The sequence below is a fragment of the Stegodyphus dumicola genome, chromosome 4 (assembly GCF_044657685.1).
Source record: "Stegodyphus dumicola isolate Sdum_Otavi_A_Nest chromosome 4, ASM4465768v1".
In the NCBI taxonomy this organism is placed as follows: domain Eukaryota; kingdom Metazoa; phylum Arthropoda; class Arachnida; order Araneae; family Eresidae; genus Stegodyphus; species Stegodyphus dumicola.
This window is the reverse complement of record NC_140771.1, coordinates 83,238,632-83,263,448: the sequence shown is the minus strand read 5'-3', so window position 1 is coordinate 83,263,448 and position 24,817 is coordinate 83,238,632. Positions and strand designations below refer to the sequence as shown.

At 31.0% G+C, this 24,817-nt stretch overlaps 1 protein-coding gene across 2 annotated transcripts in view; it reads left to right on the top strand.

Annotated features, from left to right (window-relative positions):
• LOC118196875 (INO80 complex subunit D-like) overlaps positions 1 to 20,024 on the top strand; it is a 165,096-nt gene extending 145,072 nt beyond the window's left edge. For both annotated transcript variants that reach the window (XM_085815138.1, XM_085815137.1), the window contains one exon: positions 1,809 to 20,024. In XM_085815138.1, coding sequence (XP_085671264.1) covers positions 1,809 to 2,866 — 1,058 coding nt within the window. In that variant the 3' untranslated portion in view covers positions 2,867 to 20,024. The remainder of the gene's footprint in view (positions 1 to 1,808) is intronic.
• Positions 20,025 to 24,817: the final 4,793 nt, after the last annotated feature.

The following is a 24,817-nucleotide window of genomic DNA, read 5'->3' as shown; positions in this document are numbered from 1 at the left end:
GTTTAACTTCGCTAAATTCTGCCGCCTGGTGCGGCCATGCAAGATCTGGCGCTGGTTCTGGCTTTATGTGAATAACAAATCAGTTATTCTTAATTCAAATAGCATTAAATATAATCGTTTGTCCTATGAGTATCATTAACAAAAGCTATTTTTAGCACAAGGAAAGAAATTTCTGCTAAATCTCCCCTTGTCAACATTTTAGCGCATTAAACTTAAATCTGTAATCGGATAATACTCTGTTATTTGGCGTCGCTGCATGATTCATCACTCAAGTTGTATCCGTTGATAAACATGCGGTGATGAAAGCAAAATACAATAAATAATGATTCGCAATTTCGGCATCAAAGATATAAAATATTAGTTGGTGTAAAATTAACAAATGTTTCGGTTTGAGATTATGCCAAGCAGATACGCAGCTATGGAGTCAAGTTACTAATCACACAAATGTATGCTAAAATAATTATTTCTTCAATAATGAGATATTTTATTTAGCACCAAACTGAGATTAAGAATCGGGATTTCCGACATGTTTTTTTATGATGAGGAAAAAAATCTAATGCGCGTGGGTAAAGCATACCCCTTCCCTTCAAAAAAGCCATAAAATATTGGTTGGTGGTGGCTTTGAGGTCTGGATTTTAGATCATTCCAGATATTGAATGTCCGGATCTCTGACTTTGTACTGTATATATATATATATATATATATTTTCATCTTTTAAAATATAACTTACCAGTATGGATTCACTCTTTTCTTATCTTGTCACATGAACAGGCCTCTGTGGAAAGGGGCTTCTCTGTAAACAAAGCAATTGAAATTGAAAATTTAAGTGACTCATCATACATTTTTCAACGCACAGTATTTGATTACATAAAATTTTCTGGAGGTGTTCTTAATATCGAAATTAATAAAGAAATGAGATCAGCAGCAGCTTCTGCAAGAAGTGGAGTTCATTATTTAGAAGTTCAGTATTTAGAAGAACAAAAAACTTTAACTAAATCAGAAAATTCAAAGAGGAAAAGAAATATTATTGTGGAAGAAATTGATTATATGAAGCAGAAGAAAAAATTTCTTCAAAGGGACATTAAAGATATTAATGAAGAAGTAGATGCTTTAGCAGATGAAGCTGAGACCAGCAGGAACATTGATTTGTTTATCAAAGCAAATGAACGTAGAAGAATAGTTAACGAAAAGAAATAGACATAAATAAATTAGATGTTAAAATAGCTGAAAAGATTTCAGATTTAAAAAAAGCACAAATGTTTTGTATCTTTTATTGTACAGTTTGTTATTCTAGTATCTTTCAAAAAACCAAGGAAATAAATTGTATGTTTACAAATCAGTTATTTTAATCTGCAAAATATTCTTACATTGTGATTATAATAGTAGTTGACTGTGTTTAAATAAATATCAAATAAGTTAAATAATAATCATGTAAATCTCTAAAATAGTGACTGTTATTAGTGTAAAATACACTTATACATGTTTTTCAAGAAATTATGTTCCTAATTTAATGTTATCTACTTCATAACATGTAGGGAGTTAGTTTAATTTTCAAAATTATTTTATGGTAAGTATTAAATTGAATTTAATAATAGTGCATAATACACACTTCTGTTAGTTTCTTAAAGTGAAATTGCAAGCATGAAGTCGGTTGTATGGATAATTGCTTTATTCTATTCATTTTTTTGTTTGCTGATAGGTCCTTAATTTTTTCTTTCATGGTCCTTAAAAGTCCTTAATTTTCATGTAAGGAAATGTGTACGAACCCTGTATGTTATAATATTAATTTTAAATCTTGTTTTCTCTAGATACTAGAAATGGAGATTATATTCCTACCAGAGAAGAAACGGAGGAACTAGAACGAGCACTTGCTGCTGTTTCCAAAGACGTCCACTTAGCTAGAGAATCTTTAGCAAAACTGTCATCTTCAACCACAGGGCCTGACCTAGAAGAACTGGAACGTACTATAGAAATACATGGGAGTTTATTGGGTGCTGACAATTTGACAAGTGCAATTGATGACAATTCTTTCCCTGAATTATCAAGCAGTCATATGGATAGTTTAAATGTAATTTCTAGTAGCTTTTCCACCAGTGACTTAAATTCCTTTACCCAGGCACTCTCTGCCATGGCACCAGAGAGCCTGGAACAAAATAATCTTCCCACAGTATCTGATAGTTCACTTATTTCAAATTCAGTTAACTTACCACTTGTGAATTCTGACCTTTCCCACCCTCATATGCTCAATGGCCATTCTGAAGTCTTAGGTGGACTTCATCCCTTACAGCTAGAACCAGCCTTCTCTGCCAGTCTTTTAAATTCAACCACAGATCTTAATCTTGCAAGTGCAGCACCTAATCATGGGACAGCTGATGCCAGACTGCTTGGAAATAGTTCACTGTTATCTGCAGTATTGTATAATCTTGGCCAAGCATCTTCCAATGCATCTCCTTCTCCACAAACATTTTCTGTAGCATCTATTTCGGGGAACACTACAGCTGAAGAGGCCAGTATTATGTCTAATTCAGGAGGCCTTAATTCAAATCATTGGTTGCTCAATTCAACAGATCAAGTCCTTGCCCTTTCACAGCTTGCTTACCAGAATGGATTTCTTTTAACTTCACAAGGTGGTAACACAGCTTATGCTAATGCCTTGGTTGGAAAGTATCCCATGCAGGACCTCAATTCAGATCTGTCTTTGGGATCCAGTGATTCTTTGATGGCACCGACTGGTTGCAGTGCTGAAAATGTGATATGTGGCACATCAGAGCAACCAATGCACTCTATAAATATTTCTAATAGACCTGCATCATCATTGCAGCAGACTAGTTCTGTGAAAGTTATAGTGCAAGAAGGAGCTTCCTAGCAGTTGCTTATGTATAATGTACAGAATCCTGGCCGTACCATGTAGGAATGCATTTAGGTGTACATTTGCACATTACACTGCTGTAGAGGCTCACATCAAGAGTGTTCTTTTACATATTCTTGAATATGACCTCCTACAGGCAGTTTTTGGACGGGTATGTGTACCTTAATAGCATCATGCTCAACTCAGAATTGTTTCTTGTGTGTAAAGATTCTCATATACTCGGTGTGAGTGTGTCATTAGACTTGTGTATAGCTTCTTAAAGCAGTTCACTTTTTCATATTTTGTACAGATATTTAATGTTGTGTTTTTGTTAATTTGATCAGTTTTGTTAGATTATAAATTTGAGGACCATATGAACATGCTTTATGGTGTATTTGTTGAGGAAGAATATAACATAAACATTTAATTCAAAAAGTATAAATAAATAATCTACCTCTGATTGCTTAGTTTCACTTGTCCTCTTGCAGAAATTTTAATTATGAGAAATTATTTTAATTCATTTGCAGGAATACACATTTTTTATTAAAAAAACAAGTTTCTGAAAAATTTTCTTTATGTGTCATTGAAATATATGTGATGCTATTTTAACCATGTTTAGAGTATATTCTTAACTAATAAATCATACATGTATTTCTATTTAATTTTTTATTATCAGTCTGCATTTTGATATTTTCTGAATACATTTCTTAAATGTATTGCTTAATTGGTATATTTTTTATGCTAAGATTTTAAGTAATATACTAAAAATTGTTAAAATTTTCAAAATGTATTTTAAAGATTTCATGATAATTTTCTTTGTATGTCATTGGTCATTTCTACTAGAATAAGTATACTCATTCATTAAGAATTTAGCAGTTCTTTAATTTTATAGGAAACAGTAATAATTAACATTTGTTGCTTATACTTTATACATCATTTTTTCGACAAATTAAAATTTTGAAATTTTATTTTTTTAATAAGCAATCAGTGTTAAATTATTTATACAAAAAATGTCAAATGATAAAAATTTTAGCGTATGAAGCAGTATAACATCTCCTCCTTGAAAAGCTGTCATTGAAGCTTTTCGTAAAAAATAATGTGGCCTAATTAAACAATGCAGCTTATAATTTAAAGTTAATATTGTGGCATTTTCTCCTTAAATAGAAAACAGTTGCATATTTGAAAGCATTATAATTGAAATTATATTGTCTAATTGTCATACTGTCATATTTGCTTCCTTGTGTGGTGTTAATTTATTTAACAGTGTAAATATATTATGTGTTCTGTGTTAATGTTTTGTCTTTTTTAAAAAACCAAAATCCTAGTGATAATGTTTGAACAAGCATGCTTTATGTTTTTTTTTTTTTTTTTTTTTTTTTTTTTTATCTTGTAAAGTAAAGGGAAAAAAGTACTGTGATATACGTATAAACATAAAATGTTGAAGTTCTTAATTATTGTTGTTTCTTAAATTAGTTTAAGTTTTCTGAAATATAATAATATGTATATTTTTTTAAAACGTAAAAAGAAAAATTTGCATTTTTATGTTGCTTTTCCCCCCTAAGTTCTTTTCATTCTTATGTATAAACCTTGCATATTTAATTGTATGTAACTTCAAATATTTTTTCCATTTGTAATTTGGAAACTTTTTGAAGCCAAGAGACAACATTATATTCATAACTATTTGGGCAAAATTCTTTCATTTTCTCTCTCTCTCTCTTTTTTTTTTTTTTTTAAAAAAAAGATTGTAATCATCATCAAAACATTTTTCTATAATATAAACCTTACATTTTACTGTGGATTGTGTTAGATTGCTAACAATAAATGAATGTTTTGAAAATGGTACAGTATTCACATTATGGTATTGATAAGCAACTAGGCAAAAGTTAGAGACATTTGAATTTATACAATTATATGGACTATTCTGATATAAATTTTGATAAGCTGAATTATTTAATTTTTTTTTAATTTTTGTTTCGAATAGTTCTATAAAAATAATGTATGTGCTTCTTTAATTTTCCAATGCAAAGCATTTATTTTAATTTGTATAAGATGTAGCCTGAAGGAACTTGCCATTAATTTCACATCAGTGTTTGTGACAATTTCATTCATGGAATGCACCTTTAAAATATTTATGAGTTTAATTTTGTAGCAGAAGAAACTATTGCCTTTCAAAGACTTTGTCTGTGCATCTGTCTGTACATTGACTCGTATGGCATTTCCATTTCTGGAAGCAGGCCTGGAAATCCCTCCCTCCCTCTTTTTTTCCTTCTCATACTCTGTTCTTCGTAATATCTGTTTTTGCCTTTTTTTTAGTGTTCATTTTTTGATAATGTGTTAACATTTTCTGTGCCATTCAAGCATTGTGGTATCATCACATGCCATTTTCTTCCATCATTTCATGCCATTTTCACATGCTTTGCTTTATTTCAGATGCCTCCCTCTCCCAAATAGTCATGGAAAAAGTGATTTTAAAATGAAGTGGCAAATGTTTTGGTCCCCCTTTTTTACACAGTGTGCACTTGTAGGCATCTGTTATTTTTCCAGTAACTAGCACCTACTTATATCAGCTTGAAGTTGATTAACTTTTTAGATGTGATAGGTTAATGCTGTAAACAAATTCTGAATACATGCTGTAAACAAATTCATTATAATTTTAACCATTTTCAAAGTTGGATATCGTGGACTTTTTTAATGGCCAAATCCTTAATTAAAAAAAAAACTTTACTGCACACTGTCCCAAATATTAGTAATTTTCTCAAAATGTGAGTAAATTAGAATTTGGATTTTTCTTTTCAAAAATTATAATTGAATTACATTAAACTGAAGTGAAGTTTATGTGACCCTGTTGTGATGCCATGCTTATCCATTATTGGCATTAACCCTTTCGCAACGGTGCACATTTGTTTCAGATGCTTATGCGGCATGGAAGGGAATCAAAGGGAAAAAAGTTTCACTTCTAGCATTGTAATTTTTGGTATCATTTTAGATTATTACTTGAGCTCTTATATATGTTAAAATTAGCATTTAATAACCTTTGTTTCTTTATTTTACATGAAAATATATTTAAAACATTGCTTATTTTGTAAAATAATTTTCAGAAGCGCTATTCAAATTATTCCAAAGTTTTAATTGATAAAATTGATCAATAATGTTTAAAATTAATAAAACAATACAATAAAACTATTTACAGGAAGAAGTAACAAAATTTAAAATGAAGACTGAGTTTGGTAAATCTCGAAGCACGGAGGAATTTCACTTTCTAACTCTTTAGAAAATTAGTCATCACTCTCATCTGTGTTAGTAAATGGTTCATTAACCATAGGAGTGTATTCTTCCTCTGAAAAATAGCACCTTCATGCCATAATAGACTGGAGGTGAGGCTTTCCAAAATAAAAAGAAAAGAACCCAAAATTTGTCTAAAGGCAATGCAAAAGGTAACAGAGCTCCACATAGTAACTCTAAAAGACTGGACATGGTAGAGGAAATGCGGCTATTTAAAGAGCCCACCTTGTTTATACTTTCCCTCCCCCCACACCCTCACAACAGTTGATGAGTAAATTATCAAAGTTAGGCAGAATATATCAAACTCAAAGTCAGGAACCTAAAACTGTGTTCATTTCAAAAGTAATTTACAAAGGATGTCATCTAGTGGCATTAAAAAAAAACATTCCAGCTTAAAATGCGTAAACGCATCCTCTGAATACAATCTCTAGTGATGCGTGGATGGGACACCTGGCTGTAAGAGATAGATATTCTTAAGGAATGTTTATATGGAATGCCCATCCTGAAAGGGTTAAATCACACTGTTTGGCACCAATGTATATATGTTAATAAAATAATGAGCCATGGCATCACAAAACTCTCATTGACTAAATTTCTTAAATTCTAAAATAATCCAGTTAATTGAATGCCGGATAGTCAGGCTTTTACTGTTTTAAGTGATTTTAATGAAGCTACAATACAAGCAGTGTTGTGTCTATTCCAGGAATTAAATTGTGACTGCTTCTGTTCTTCTATCTCCCCTCCCAATAATTTTAATATTAAGATGTATAATTATTTCTGTATTGAATTTCTTTTGATTATTATTTTTCAGTTTACAAATGTTAAATAAAAACTAGTTAATTTTCTGATGTTGCTGTTTGGTTTTTATTTATTTCTCAGCTGCCAAACTGTTTGAAAATTCTCTTATGGTGGTTTAAAAACAATATTGAGTAATATAACCAGTTATTTTCATATATTTTAATAATTTATGTGAAAATAATGTGAGTTTGAAATTTATTGTAATTTTATCATTAAAAGTTGTTGTTAAATTTATAAATGAGGGGATTGACAAATGCATTGTTCTAATTTTCCTGTGTTATCTTTGGCTAGTTGTTAGGTATTCCATACTCATATACACCTAAATATATTAGTTATGGAATGTCATCAAACTTTATCTTTTGAATTATTATCCAAACTGACATGACCACTTCTTAAGAGTATTTATTCTGCATTTATATATAAAATGTTAGGTTAATGTGAAAATTAAGTTGGTATTTGGAAAGTGGGAAAACTGTTTCTTAGTCATTATTACAATAGTGTATTACAAACATGGCTAAAATCTTTGGCATTATAATTATGTTACTTTTTGGCACTTTCTAATGACTATATTATAGAATATTTTATTTATTTCTATCTCAATTTTTGTCCACAGTTCAGATGGTGTCTTCTTATGGATAGTAAAAAAAAAAAAAAAAAAAAAAAAAAAAAGCAAAAGTTTTTTTTTTTTTTTTTAATTTTTTAAATAAGGTATATTTTCAACATTTATGTTGTATTACTTTAATCATGTGTATGGGTATGTCTTTGAAACATGTGACAACTACGGGATAATATGTAGATCAGTTTTGTTTCTTTTAACTATTTTCTCTATCAAATTATTAATCATATAAAGTTTTTATGACAATAATTTACTATGTGTAATTTATCTCAAAAGTGATAGATCAATTAAATTTTTAATGATTTTAGCAGTTTAGTTTCTGTTTTATTAGAAATTGTGAAAGGAATCCATACATATATATAGCACCATGTAATAGTGTATTTATGTTGAGTAATAGTAATTTGAGTAATGCAAGCATTAAGTTATGGAGGTGGAGGTAAGCTTTATTTTTAAATGATTGTTTTCAAATAACAATTTAAATTATGAAAAAGGGAACTATTAATTTGCTAAGCATTCTAATAATAGAAATAATTTTATAGATGTCTTTTGATTATGCTAAATAACATAGCAATAAACACTTATGTTTAGACTTGTAGTTGATTAAAAATTGCTTATTTAAAAAAGCGCCTCAAAGTATTTTCAATGCAGTTGTTTTTTAGATCTTTTTTCTGCATGTAATTTATCTTCAAATATTTCATAATTGTATTTATATCACTGTGAAACTTGGAGAAATTAATGTCAATTAGAATGTCAAGTTCATCTTTTGCACAGTAAAATGGTTGTACTTTGCATAATTTTTCTTTTTTATTTGCTACTCCTACTGTAGCAAAATTGTCATTAACTGGCAGATATGTCTCATATTTTGAATTTCCATTTTGTAATTTAATGTCAGCTATCTTCTGTTGCTCGAAAATGGAAGATGGACAAGTTTTTTAATTTATGTTGAATTGAGTGGATATTCTCTTTGCAAGCAAAATTTTTTCCATAACACAATATTGTATTTTCTGTTAAATAATATTTTCTGTATTGGTATATGTAATTATTTTAGAAAATTAACTGTTTTATCAAAGTCATTTCAAACAAAATTTCAGAACGGTTTTCGGTGCTTGTCATCTGTAGTAATCTTGGTACAGCTCAGGCTTGACAAAATTAATTTGTTGCAAACATCCTTGAAAAGGAAACTGACTACGATAAATAATTAATCGCTAATTTATCGTTCAATATCTATACAACAAAAGTTATTTAATTCACATAGAGAGAAAGAATTTAATATAAATTGGTATTTATTGTAATATTTAATTCAATTTTGTCAGCAAACATGCTTGGAAGTTTTATTTAATAATATGCATGAACATGCTGGAAAATTCTCATTTTTTACATTCTTTCTGGTGGCAGAAGTTCAGCAGTTGCTGCTAATAATGCCTCAAACATCAACTATAGATTCTTTTTCTGTTGATGAAAGATCGAAAATAGTAAACATAATGAAAATTTTACAGTGAAAAAATGCTATATCAGCACAGTGCAATTGTGAAACACCAGTTGAATCGATAACTCTCTGTGGTTTCCACCAGTTGCATGAATGCATCAAATCCAATTTCTCACCAAAGTTGCAAAGATGACAAGTACCCAATTTTTATTAAAGAGTTTTTAACCATTTTTAGATAACATCATGCAGGGGGAAATATTAGTTTTAAATATTGAAATTAATTTTAAAACATTGCCTAGAATTTAATTATTAATTTAAAAAAATGTTTTGGCATTAGAAACTTGTTAAGTAAATTGCATTTTCCTGTAATGTGAGATTTTTGTTTTGAAAGAATTTGTTTTACGTGTGTAACAACATTTCAGTCATGAATTTGAAATGTAAGTCATGCAGTTAAAAGAATTATATATAGATTACAGATGTTCTTTGTTTCTATGATTTCATTTGAACTGAAAGAAGTTGTATTTTCATTATGGGGGGGGGGGTTACTTTAAATTTTGGTCTTGTAAAAAATATTTTAATTCTGCCCAAGAACAGTGTATGGATTAATTTCATTAATCCCTCCATGTTTTATCTAAAATCCTAAGTTGTATCCAGAAAATTATATGATATACTTAGTAATTAAGGTATTTGAAAAATGTATCGCATCTGATGTCCTTTATATATAAGTACAATTGAACCCTGCTATAACTGGAAGTTTGGTTTATGTCTGATTTGATAAGAAAAGTAGATCTTCTCACAGGAATATAAAAGTAGTGTTTTTATATTTATATGAAAACAGGGGGAAAAAATTTGATGAATTTAACTGTTACTTAAGTGTATGGTTGCAAAGGAAAGATTCAATAAATTTTGTAAAGAACTTTCAAAAGAATCAAGGCAGTGATCTCAAACTCAAATTGCGTGTGAAGTGCATGCACAATCTAAAAACAGCCGATGGGCCAGATTTTTAGCCCTAATGGGCGGTAGGCTCTCAAAGGGCTATTAGTCTGAAAACTGTGTTTTGCGTTGGCTCACTTTTCAAACTGTTGCCAAATATTATTGCCATGTATTATATTTAAAGAAACTAAATAATGAAGAATCTGTATGAATGCATGAATGTTTCTCACACTGTTAAAAAACAACAGTACCTAGAGCCATCAAATTTGACTAACATAGTCCTCCAACCAAGCATGGGCACTTGGAAGGCCGAATTTTGAATTTGTTTTATTATCTATTTCAGATTTTGTAAAACTTTAACGAATTTTTTTATTAACAAACTCAACTATTTCAAACTGAGCAATGGCAACACTGTACAAAAAAAAAAAAAAAAAAAAAAAAAAAAAACAGTGCACGAGACTGTATTGGAAATTCTTAAGATATGCAGTATTTAATTATTTTGTGATATTGCTGGTCAATTGAATTTTATGTGGTTTAAGTGCAAAGAACATGATATTTAATAAATAAAGGTAACACACAAAACGTTAAAAAAGCATCCTTTTGGGCATAATATTAAATCTGCAGGTATTCAGTTTTTCTTTCTTTCTTTCTTTCTTTTTTTTTTTTTTTTTTTTTTTTTTTTTTTTACGAAATGAAAGCTTTTAAATTTCTCTTACTAAATATTTAATAAAACTTACAATAATAATAATATTACAAAAAGGAAAAAATCCAAATTTATATTTATTATCTATCTGAAATCTAAAAATATGGCACCTATAAGACATTTTTGTTCGTTACACTTTGAAATTCAAATATACTGACAGCTAAATATTAAATTCTGATATAAAACATTTAGTTAAGACATTAAATAACTTGCTTTAATTTAAACTCAAATTATGAAAAGTTTCCAGAGAAAATTTATTAAAGAAACTCATGAAATAAATAACAACCTACTCGCTTTCTCTTGTGTATTGAATTTTTCTTTGAGGCTTACATAAAAATATATATGTCTATATGTAAATCATTATAATTTTTTTATTATTATTTCTACAAGGTTCATATGGTCCTTAATTTCGGCCAAAATTGGCAAAAGGCACCTCAATTTTACTCATCTAAAATTTCTGTCTGTTTTATAGGACTACTGTCATTTTCAGTGTGAATTAGCATTTTGGAGGAATATATCTTGGTAATTCACTGACAAATATGTATTTGATGGATTATCATTTGTTCTTATTTCTAATATAAACTGTGCGATATTCGATTTTTTTTGGGCAGGAAGTAAAACATAAGTATTTTGAAATTATTACTTTTTCATGTCTTTGTTTTCTTGTTTCCCTAATTAAGAGTCTCTTTTATTAAACAGCTCTAAATCCAGTGACTTATCAACATTTTGGTGATTTTAAGATAAATTTATATTCCAAATTTTTAATTTGGAATTTGAATTCTTCAATGATTTTTTAAAAAAGTTTTATAAAATTGATAAATTTCATTAAAATAATGATAGCATATTAAAATTATAGACTTGCCAACCCGATTTACAGCATCTTTCTCCCGACTTTCTCTTATTCTCAAAATTTCTCACGAGTTTTATGTAGCGTGGCTTAATACTTCGTTATTTGCATCGCCAAAAAAGTGATTTGTGGTGTCTGAAAGCACCTGGTTTTTCTCTAGATTACATAGAAAACCAAATTAGTTTGATCAGTAAGAAATTATTTCATTCTTTTGCTTTGTGAGTGAAAGTAAGTGTCCAAAAACATCAGGTTTCATTTCTCCAATGAGCATCGAGTGCCACTGCTTGTCATCTGGCACATATTACCTAATAAGCACAAACAAGATCGGGGTTGTTATTTTGTTTGTCATGTCGCTAACCTGTGTTAACATACACGCTTTTGAGAAATAGTTTAAGAAATTACAATATTTCGTATTAGTTATGTCTGCGAAAAAGTTAAAATTCTCGTGTACTTTTCAAAAATCGTACACAGATGACTTTCCTTCTATCAAGGAAATATAATGCATTTGCATTGTGTACCTTTGATGTGTGTGGCATTGTGATTTTTCAGGGTCAATGTTCTCAACGTGTTCGTACACAAAAACACAGGGACAACATGAGTTCTATTGAAAAAGCGAAAAGTTAATTTTTTTCTGTGCAAACAAAGGACCAAAACGTTATTGATGCAGAATGTTCTGTTTGCATTTAAGAATTAGTAACTGAATTTTCAAATATTAATTAGTTACTATTTGAAGGTAATTCATTATTAAAAAATATATTTTTATCATTTAAAAAATGTTTTTGTTGTTGAAAATAAATCTCCCATTTTCTTAAAAATTCTTCTAAATTTTGAGTTTCGTAGGTTGGCAAGAATGAAATTATGTTTAAGAAACAACGTAAAAGTAAAACATAAATTTTTCCTGTCTTATCATAAAGTGGTATTACTTTCCATTTATTATTACAATATTTTGAATCTGAAAAATAAGGTAACTAATGCTATAACCCAGTTTACGAAACTATTTTTAGCAGAAGCAAAATAGCTATGCAATTATTTTAAAATATCTCCATTTTTTATTTTATATAATAAGAGTTTTTCCCACATGTAATTTCCCTATTGCAGTTCTCGCTGTGGGGAAGCAGCAGTGGAGCCAACAGCCAATCTTATGTTATGAATCATGCTGATGACTTCTCATTTTAACCTATGCTGTTTGACATAAAATCTGCCTGCTATTTACTAAACTTATAGCCTGAACAAATGTGTTATGAAATGAGACATAAAAGAAAAAATCGGCATAAAGCTAACTGTTAGTAAAACATAAATACGAGGGTTGGAACTTTAATAGTGGCAACTATTTATTTACAAGGAATACAAAAGTGATTCATGTCACCATGTTTTACAGTCCTTCACTATAATCGCCAGCATTGTGTACATTGTGATGTGGAAGTCGCAGAATACCTGTAGCAGCGCCTGTTTTGTTGATAGTTTGAATGGAAAGGTATACTGACGCAAGAATCTCAGGAAGAGTTTGGAAGTGAGTGCCACAAAGTGGTTCCTTCATCTTAGGAATTAAGTCATAGTCACAAGGGCTTAGCTCTGGGGAGTATGGTGGATGGTAAATCACTTCCCAGACCTATCGCTTGAACAACTCAGTCACAGCTTGCGCTGCATGCGACCGAGCATCGTCATGCAAAATGAGAGGAACGTTCTGCAGAAAGTGTCGCCATTTTCTTCTCAAAGCTGGTCGGAGATTGTGCTCCAAAAATGAGCAGCAATACTGCGCAGTGACGGTCTGCTGTGGGGGAACGGTATGCGTTAGAATGACACCATCACAGTCGTACACAAGAATCACCATAACTTTCACATTGCTGGGGTTCTGACGAAATTTCGAACGTCGCGGTGACCTGTGATGATGCCATTCGTTTGTTTGGCGTTTCAGTTCTGGTTGGTACGATCGGGCCCAAGTCTCATCCAGCATAATGATACGGCGTAAAAAAGCATTTCCTTCACGCTCATAGCGCTGCATGTGGTTCGGGCAGCATCGTATCGTAGCCATTGCTGCATTTCCATCAATTGATGTGGAACCCATCGTGAAGCAATTTTTCTCATGGACAGGCGTTCCTTCAGAATGTGCAGCACAGTCGTATGCGCTAATCCTGTTTGTCCGGCCAGCTGACGAATCGCTTGGCGGCGATCACTGTCCATTAGTGCGGCAACAGCTTGCACGTCTGCATCGCTGACACTCGGACGACCTGGCCGCTACATGTCTGCCACATTTTGGCGTCCTTCATTGAATGCTTTCACCCATCTTGCTATGGTTCTGTAAGGCAATGAAGATTCCCCGCAAGCCTCCTGAAGCCCTTGATGACACTGTCATGCTGTACAACCTCTGGCACATTCAATTTTTATCCAACATCGTTGTTCTTGTTTTGAAAACATACTGACAACACTTACTTTAGACCACGAGCTAATACAAGGATCTGTTCTTCGCGTCACTCCGCATGTGCGTGACGTAGGCAGGACGAGCCTTTTCGCTGAGAGGTAAGGTATGTATGTAGTTCATGTGTGGTATACGTGATATTCTTTGGTTTTGTTGTGTAGCGTTTTTTCAGCTGTCTTGCCACTATTAAAGTTCCAACCCTCGTAAAATATCTGTAATCTTCTCTAACATATGTCCAACTCTTATAAGTTATATTTAATGCTACTTGATTAATGCATCCTACTTGCAGATCTATTTTATTCTTAGGATGTTATTACAGAAGTGAAATTAAGGCTTATATAATATCTTTAGTTGAATTTATTTATTCAATTCCTATTTGTTAGTAGGTCGTTAAATTTTTTTTTTTAAATTAATGGTCTATAAAAATATTTAATTTCCATGTGCAGAGCTGTGTACAAACCTTGGTTCTTACTCTAACTTGTCATTTAATGGCGTTTTGATTTTGATAAGGTTTATAATAATGGAGATCACTAGAAATTATCTTCATTGAAAATTGTAATTCATCAGAAAATTGCATTCTTTTCTTATTAACTTTCATCTGTGAGAAAAAGCTGTTCATGTATAAATGTATCCCCATATGAAGCGATTATTCTTAATTAAAAAAAAATTGCAACTGAGCTTATTTATTTTTTCACAGGCACCAATGACAGTTAATAAAATCGGTATCTTCAGTTCTGTGAAAAAAAATTATATCCACATTGTAAATTAGATTAGATTATTCGTGCTCATTTTTAATAGAAACGAAAATAATATAAAACCACATTTCAAATAAATTAAGTCTAAAATCTTTGATACAAGTACATGTTGAAATATCTTCACGGGTCGTATTAAATTGCTTTGGGAACCACCAGTTTGAGACCATTCATCTAAGGAATGCAAAACTAAATTCTGCTTACCTATTGCAGCCACATGCTAGACTGGTGAATGGTTAATATTCTATCCGATCTAAACAAAAGATAAAGCCCTGATGCTGTTGGGTTCATATGTCATCTTACTAGCTTTAAATTAATGATCTAAAATCTGGAAAATTTCGAAAACGATTCTGGACCTCGGACTTTCTACTGTATCAGGTTTTTCATCAGAGTTTTTTAATTCCTGGGAGTATGTATGGCATATATATATTTTAACTAGCAATTATACCCTGATCCATTGGCTGTAATATGGAATAGCAGTATAAGTATATAAAATAACACTGAGACAGGACCAAAAGTTTTGTTCGTTATAGCAGGTTCAAAAAGTTTTTTTTCCTTCTTTTTATATCAAAGAAGTAAAAAATTATAATTTTGAAATGTGTTAAAAGCAAAATTTTAAATTGTAATATGTATATCATCATTAGGTTTATTTGATTATGGCAAAGCACTCAAGGGCTATTTGCCTAAGGGATGAGATGCCTTCATGAAGAACTTTTTAAGGGAAACCTGCGTTGATACACATTAATCATGTCAAATCCCAGACCAAACTACCAATATTCAGCGACCTTCACCACTCTGCTATTGGTGGCAGTATGTTACCAGTCAACATGGCAGATATTTTAAGTTGCAATATAAAATGAATATTTAAAATTTATATTGTTTATAAAACCATTTGTATTAAATGCATTAATAGATTATGTAATTAAATAGAAAATGTAGGAGAATATTGTACTAAATTTAAATTGTTTCACAATACATAATGCCATTCAATAAATGGTACAATGAATATGACGAGTCTGACAATATTCAGTGCATATCTGTATCTCTTAAAAAAAAGCCTATCTTAAATTGCATTGCAAGAATCTATTTAAAATACTTTTATTTGGAGCTGCAAATCCAAAACTAAATATCTTTTTTTAATTCTAAGGCTGACAAATTTAGGATAATGAAATATGGAATAATGTGTTTTTACTGCTTCTGTAAAGTTCCGTGTTTTATTGAATGGGTTTGTTTTTAGACTGTACAGTAAGCCCTTGCTGAATGCATAGGTTACATCATTTATACATAAGCATGGCAAAACTGCATTCCACATATTTAAGGGGAAATTAAACAAATATTAATTGAAGAATTGTATTTTATTTATTTAAAAGCTGGTGATTTGTTTAATTTCTTGTAAGTTAAAATCCCTGTTCTTAATTATCATTGCTTTTGCTGCTGGCTTGGTGTTAGGAGATTGTTTGATTCTTCATTTGTTATTCTTGATTAATTCTTTCATTTGTGTTCTTTGTTGGCAGTTGCTTTTGCAATAAATATGATTTCTTTGGCTTTATTTATAATTGGTGATAGTCCTTTAAAATTATTGAAAAGAGCTTTTTATATTCGTGAATTCACTTGTTCCCATGCACGTTTAACCTTTTCTATGCAGTAGCTTGTGTAAACATTGACAGCATTGGACAAATAAAATGGAAACACTCAAGATAATCTGTATGAGCAAAATTGTATTCTGCAAGGGTTTATTGTATTCTTGACTGAAAGATATATGTAACTAATTATGTGTAGCTCAAAACTCAAGAATAATTTGATGATATTAATGGCAACACTATGTGAAATAATGTCGGGGGGATCTGAAAGATAACATTTAAATTATTTCAAAAATGTTTAATAGCAGTTAGTTGCTACTTATAACAAAATTATTTGATTCCCCTTTCTTTTTTTTACATAATTTAACTATGCTAAGTAATTAGAGATGGACCATTGTAAGAAACATCCATCAAGAAATTTTATAACTTTTGATAACTTTATAACTTTTGGCAGCTCATTCATATTTTATAATTTGTGATAAAGCATATATAAGGATTCTAGGTCTTTTCATGTGTACTTTCATAATGAATTCACTATTTTTTATTGCTGAAGAAAATCACAAAAAGTTACGGAGCCCGCCTAGATTTTGAAATCGCAAACTAAAGGTAGAGGTATTTGTATTCATTGATTTTATTTCTTGAGCTTTTAAAGATAAACATTTATTAATCTTTTTACATAACATTACTTATTACTGTTTAAATGCTATGTGAAAGAAAAGAATATTCCAGATTTTGAATCGTGTACCAATTTCACTTCATATGAAATATTTTTTTGAATTTGTTTTAAAAATTAAAAGAAAAAATAACATCTGTATGCAATTGATGTTCAGTAAATATTCTGTTATCTTTTGAAGTATGATTATTATAGTTTTTGAAGCTTCAGTTAATATTTCTATGCTTAGCATTTAATATATCATAAATAGTTTTTTAAAAAATTTTTATGTAAAGGAATAGTTTGAATTTGATCAACAGTTACATAAATTCTTTCTCTCATTGGTTATCTTAAGTGTATTACATATGGTGCTTCAGTGTCTTAGTTAATTTAGAAATATGGCAATACTAGATAACACATCCTCTATACGTATATATATATATATATAGGTATATATATATATATGCTTCTATGTTTGTAGAAGTTGCTGGTATTTGTTAAGCTGGTAAAGATATTTATAAATTAGTTTTCAATGAAACTTGCTTAAAGTTCAGTCTAATGGTAAAAGAAATTTGTATTATTTTAAAACTTGTGATTTATAATCTCAGTATTTGTTTCAAAATGTTTAGGAATATACTTGCTGTTTAAAGAGAAAAGAACATTCATCACAATGAAGTGTATGGACTTATTCACCAAACTATTTATAGTATTTTCTGTAGATAATAATTGTTGTGCTGTAAATGTTAGATTACATTCTGAATGTGAGATTGTAAAATTGTGTAAAGATATTGAAAAAAAAAAAAAATATATTATTTTCTTATTCTAATGAATGGTTAACCCTTTCAAACTGGGCACTATGATAAATTGATTTGCATATCTCTAACATTTTCCCACTCTTCTTATTAGTTCTATACTCTACATTTTATTCACTACATAAGAATCATCTGGCTGTTATCAGTAAGCAATAGATTGATACTGCATCATTGGCTATTTGCTTTTTCCAGATTCACAAGGTTTGTAAATTGTGTACCATACTAACAATGTTATAATTTCATAAATCATTTATAATTATAATTTTGTAAATCTCCATGAAGGTGTTTATCAGTGTGGTCTATTCATAATTTTAAAAAATTTGCTAATAACTTAACTTTTACATACATAAAAATTGATTGATTTGAATTAATTCAAAACAAGAAGTGGGTGGCTGTTTGAAAATGAGTTAACTCTCTTAACTACTAGGCTGAATCTGCCTTGAATTTTTTTTTTTTTTTTTTTTTTTTTAAACTTCATGTTACTTAATGACTTGATAATTTTAGGTGACATTCTATAACATTCTTCATAATAAGGGAAAAAATAGGTTTTAATTATCAGCAGTTGTTCAGTGTACCATTAATAAAGTAAAATCAACAAAAAATATGCTACCATTTCTTTGATATTCATTCCATTTTGCCAACACTGAAATATAAAAAATTGGGAATGGTTTGCAATATGTTGTGATTAAATTTCAAGAGGACTCCACATAAACCTTTATTACACTTTGTAATGAAGACATGAATAGAATGAGAAAGAAAATCCCCCTCCCATTAAACTGTATGAAAACAAAACTAAAACTTCATACATGTATAAACTTAGCAGTATACCACTTATAAATGTAAAGCAAAATTTAATAAGTATTCAATCTGTTAAATGTTCAGTCATTATAAAAAGCAGTACAAATATCCATAGAAATTTAAGCAATTTAGATTGAATAAAATCAGAAAAATTGTGCCGAAAATCATTAATGGAAAGAATATAATTAACACTGTTTCCATTCCATTAACAGATGACAATGTCATTACATTAGCTGTTTTAAAAATTTTCGAAAGAATGCCCTTCCTTTTTTTTACAAAATTTCCTCTGCCAGTTAACTAAATTTTTCAAAAGAATTTCCTTAAAAAAAAAAAAAAAAAAAAAACTTTGTCAGTTAACAATTTTTTCCAGATCTACATTTGAAAAAGGGGACCTAAACTCAAATCAAAATCCAGGAGCTGTGATGATTTTTAAAAAATCAGAAATCTTTTAATTTTAGAGGGACTGTTAACAACTGTAATAACTCATTATGGGGCATAACATATAGATGCAATTAACCACAGGGCCTCGACGTTTGAAACTATGCACATCATGACTAAGATATGTTTTATGAGATACTTCTATTGCCAAAATACTAGTTAGTTATTTTGGTATCTGGCAAGTCCCATTGATGAGTTTTATTATTATTATATCATAAAAAATTAAGATATTTCTGAAAAATAAGGGAAGGAATTTCCATTGAATTGCAATGTAAATAATTTTGTGTTTTTCTGTTAGCTATTGTTTTCACAATAAAAATTTTGACTTTTAGATTAAAGATAGTAGTTTTTTAATTCAGTTTATGAACACGACAATATGACCAAAAAATTCATACCTGTTATGACAGCACGTAAGGTGATGGATGAGTTATTAGGCCCCTCAAATGAAAACTTTGTTTTCAAATATGGCAAAGCATTTGAAGGCTTTTGTTTAAAAAGAGGCAGGTATCTTTGTGGATGACACTTTAAGGAAAGTAGTCTTTAACATATTAGTCTTTTTATTTTGATACATAACAGCCAGATGAGCTTTAAAATTCTGTGTTTTATTATGTACTAAAAATTCTATCATAGAAGCAGTATAAAACCACTTTATTGCTTACATAAATGTGAGAATTCTATAAGAAAGGTCAATCTTTTCTGAACTCGAACAAAGTCATAAGTTAAATCTAACTATTATAAAAACTATGGAGAAAAATTTTTAATATAACTATTCATTAAGTGAATATGAAAAGGTTTGTTTGGAGTAGACCCTCAACTCTGCTCGAACACACCACGAAAATGATTATTCAGTGCGTTATATGAACCAAATTGTTTATTAAACTTCCTTTTACTGGTATGATTTTGTTTTGTCTTCCTTTGAAACAGTAACAGTTTCAAATTGTGTGTTATTTTTAAGCACTTTATTACTAAAGTAGCGACTATTACTTGTGAGATGTTAAGTTGCTATTTAAACTTCAGTGAGAATGTAATGTATGATATATATATCATCAAAAGAGTTATTTAAGATATAAAATACATTATATTAATAAATAAGTTTTCGTAATAAAAAGTGTGATAAATAATCTGTGTTGTCTTTAAGTGTGTACATGCATTTAATAAAAGTACAAATCTGTACAACAATACGTACATTCAGGACCTAGGTGCAGAGCATTAGTAATACCATCTTAATATGACAAATCTTTATTTCAATAGAAAACGATTTCCAGTTTTACAGCTGTGAATTTTCAAGAACATTTTCTAGAATTTCATCAGGAGACAACTATTGTTTCTTTAGCCCTTTCCGGCACGCTACCTTTTAAAGTTGGAATTTCGACAAAAAAAAAAAAGGTAGGCAGTTTAATCAGGACTGGAAGAGTACACAGGTAAAGTTTTGTAAGGATAGCATTTATCGTGGAAGTGCCCAAAGCGGCACACTGAATGAACAGAGCTTCGAAAAGAGTGCTGAGACAAGTATTGCTGGGAAGCACGTAAAAGAGAGATTTTGCCTACAATTAAAAAAACACTAGATTCCGAATATCATAGCAGATTTAGCATTACCCAGAGTGTGCTACGAGAAGGCCTGTTTCTCTACACCCCCTATAAAGCTCTTATTACCAAGGTTATATGATGATTACATGTGTATAAATGAAAAAAAAGTAACTTGGATATGTGATAATTACATTACTTATATTTCATATTTACACTTTCATCTATTTTTTTCACATGGTACTTTTCGAAGAACATGACACCACCTTAAATTACACGACAATTGACTATCTGAAAGCAATTTGTGTAGCACTTTCAATGCTTCAGAAGTGGTCAGCCCTCTCCAATCCCTTTGGAAAAGAATTAAAAATCCCCCAAAATAAACTAATATTATATCCATAATTAGAAATTATAAACTGTAAAATTAAATAAATATCCACAACTCAAAACTATCCAAACATAGCACTAACAAAACTTTTTTGAACGAAAGTGACCTACCTGCTCTAGTGAAAAACCAAACGGCTAAATGATGAAATTACACCTGACTTTCAGAAAACCACTCCAACAATTTCTTAGCTGATACCCCCCCCCCTCAGAAAAGCACAAAATGAAACACAGATGTAGACCCACCTTTTTATTGTGAGTGAGCTGCTGAGAAACAAAGATACAGTTGTTGGTCTTGTCCTAGTCTCTCAGGATCCCACTCTGGGTGCACCTGATGTTTGCCATTAAATTTTTAGGTAAGATTTCAAGGTAAAAATTTAAGACTAATATAGAGTAAGGAGATTAGCATACAACCAAGAAAATAACACAGAAATTTCTTTTCAAACAATTCCTTATATATCTTTAAAAAAAAAAGTCTGGAAGATTTCTTTGAAAAATGAGGGTCTTTAAAAACTAAACATGGCTAAAATATATGGACTGGTTTGTGTTGGGCTGCCATCTACTATAAATAAAGAAGTTTGAGAGTAACCTATAAAACATTTTTCATTCAATTTTTAGGTGCCACAAAGGGTTAATACATTACATTTTTTTTCCAGGATGGAATTTGAATTTATTCATTTAATCAGTCATATGTCATAATTTTACTGTTTCATTATCATGCATACTTTTGTACAAAGGAGAATTTACATATCCACACAGTAATGTTAATTAACAGTGGTATTAATTCAGCATTACTCTCAGATGAGGGGCTTCTATCCTCTTCTCTTTCACATACCCCACAATATGACTTCCCTGTCACCTCCTGCCCTATATTCTTACAATATATTTTAGCGTTGCATTATTTTAAATTACACTCATGTCCATAAATTAAGGATAATGCAAAATCAGGTAAAGGAAGAGTTAGAAGCAAAACAAATTTGACTTTTTTGTAAAGATTATTTATTAAACAAAAAGTAAAGAGCAAAAAAAGATGCTATATGTTTGATATTATTAAAAAAATTATCAATTTTTTCTCCCTGGAGCAAATTACGAAAAAAAAAACCTATTTACAAGAAACCAATATTACATGGTTGGTATGATTGTTAATACATTGTATGTCTCCCAGACAATGCAATACAGTCCGTACAACGCCTAGGCATGCTGAGTATCAAATTATCGATCTGATCTTGGGGGATATTACACCACTCAAAAAGCAATGCTCTTCGAAGTTCCGGTAGACATGTAGGAGGAGGTTGACGGGCTGCAACTCGTCGGCCAAGCATGTCCCACACGTGCTCTACTGGATTCAAGTCCGGTGAGAATGCTGGCCAGTCCATACGGGGGATATCCTCCGATTGAAGGCATTCACTTATGATGCTTGCACGGTGAGGACGGGCAAATATAAATTAATGTTGTCATGCATAAACACAAATTGTGCGCCCATGGTGCCCTGAAACAAACGTACGTGCTGTTCCAGAATGATGTCCTGATAGATTTGGCTTGTCATGGTTCCAATTTGAACATGCAGGTGAGTTCTGGAACCCAGAATAATCCCACCTCAAACGAGCACTCCTGCACCACCGTAACGGTGTCATTCAATGATGTTTTCTTGGTAGTAACAGGTACCTAAAGCTCTCCATATGAAAGTTCGGCGAGAATCAGACTGCAAGCTAAACCTGGACTCGTCAGAAAACATCACACAAGCCCACTGTTGCGGTGTCCACAATGCATGCTCTCTACTCCAGGCTAACCACAGGCGACAGTGAGTTGCAGTAAGTGGAACGCATGTGACAGGTCTACGAGCATATAGACCAATCTGCCCTAAGCGTCTGTTCACAGTCTGCCTTGAAATTGTCGTACCAGTGGTTGAAGAGAGCTGACGAGGCAGGTCTGATACTGTGCTCCGCCTGTTTCTTTTGGCAGTAACTGCCAAATTCCGGTTCTCATTCGGCGTTGTAACTCTGGGGCGACCTGTGCTGTAACGTCTACTCACATTACCATCATCTTGGAATCGTTGCCAAAGCCTGGAGATGACACTCTGGACAATTCCAAGTTAGTCTGATACTTCCATTTGGATACGCCTACATTCCAGACAGCCGATAATTCTACCACGTAAAAAATCGTCCAAATGCTTCCTTTGTGTCTTAACTATTCGGTTATTGCACTGAAATGCTTATAAAGTGCCTGCGAGCAAATTTACTTCTTTGCCAGTATTCCTTATATATCACTCTCTTACACTCTCGTCATTGTGACATACCATCAGTGTCATCTGGTTACACTGGAATTTGCATATGATTCTTGAAGATGTGTGTAGTGATTTTACAGGTGATATATTTATTTTAGAGTTTGATTTCCGAGTGACTCCGAATTATCATTAATTTATGGACATGAGTGTAAAAACAATTAAACTGAATGAATATTTAATTTCTTTCATACTAAATCAAAGAAAAAATTTTAATTTGATATTTAAGTAAAGGCTAATAACAGCTTTTTCTTATACATACAGAATACATGTACAATGACAGAATGGCTTAAGGGACAGTGTGTTGAAAATTTAGCCATATCACTAATTTAAACAGGGCTTATTATAACTAATTGCATTGGTTTTGTATGCAGTGCATTTTGGTCAAAAAATGCTAACACCAAAAGTCTATGCAATTAACACATTATGAGCGGTCCGATATCATGAGCAGCACAGTGCTGCGTAGTGGGCTAATTTGCCAGCTAAGCGAAATATATGCGTGTGAATATAAACTTGATAGACGTAAAGGTAATGGTTAGATTTTTACAAAATTTGGTAATGGGTCTTATCTGGAACTATATTTTATATACATTAATTTATATTTTTATATTTGATAAGTATATTTCAGAATTCGTGAGATTATGCAAGACTCACTTGTTTTATAAAAATAATATATTACTGTCGAATTTCTTATGAACAAAACTATACAAAAAACAATACAATAAACATTTAAAAAATATAAAGCCATTAGAATCATAGGCCGTTGTTTCTAATTCAACGGGAGCAAAATAAAAGAGCTCGATAATATATACATAGGCTAAAGTGCAGAATCGCCCACTTATTTGTTTCGCGCTTTTTACAAGAGTAAGAAGAACTGGATTTTTGTCCATTTTCTACGTCTTTTTAAGTGAAAATTGGTCGATGCGTACATGGATAAAGTCAAGAAAGTGCGCAATGCCTAGTTTGTGCAATTCTCTGATGTTTTTTTAATTCACAAGTGGAAAAACTATTGTAATAATTTCCATGTATATGTGATGCCATAAGTTGGAATAGGGTTCAAGCAGATTTAAAATCGTTTCTTGCAAACGACTTCCTTCACCACAGTACATGCGAAAATTACAAATGTATCCCGTTTTAGCTTCACACAAAATTCTCATAAGTAAACCATACTTTATAATTTTTGATGCATTATAAACTTTAAATGACAAACGGCCCCTCCATGGCATGATGCTCTCATCCAGTGATAATTCTCTCTCTGGCTTATAAACCTCTTGAAATTTAAGTAATAAGTAAGATATAATCGGTCGGATTTTTTTCAGGCGATCTCTGTCATCATTATTAGAGAAATGCCACACATACCATATCTGTCTAAATCTATCCCTGCTCATTACTTCCGCGAAAATTGGAGTTTGGATAGTTTTATCTGTAGACCAATATTCGTCTCTTGTATCTTTATGAACTCGTCCCATTAGGAGAAGTAGTCTGAGCATTTTTTTTTTAATGTACCATATTCACATTCTTCCACTTCACAGATTTTGCTCTGTCTCGAGATGCATCTGGGTTTTGTTCGTGATACCGATTGGTTTCTGTTGCCATATACTCAAATAAGTCATCTCCAATAAATAGCTTAACCACGTCTATTACACTTTCTGAATTACCTGGCATTACAAAAACTCCACTTTGTCCGAGGAATTGGTACATTATCAGTTGTTGACCATTGTTTTTGT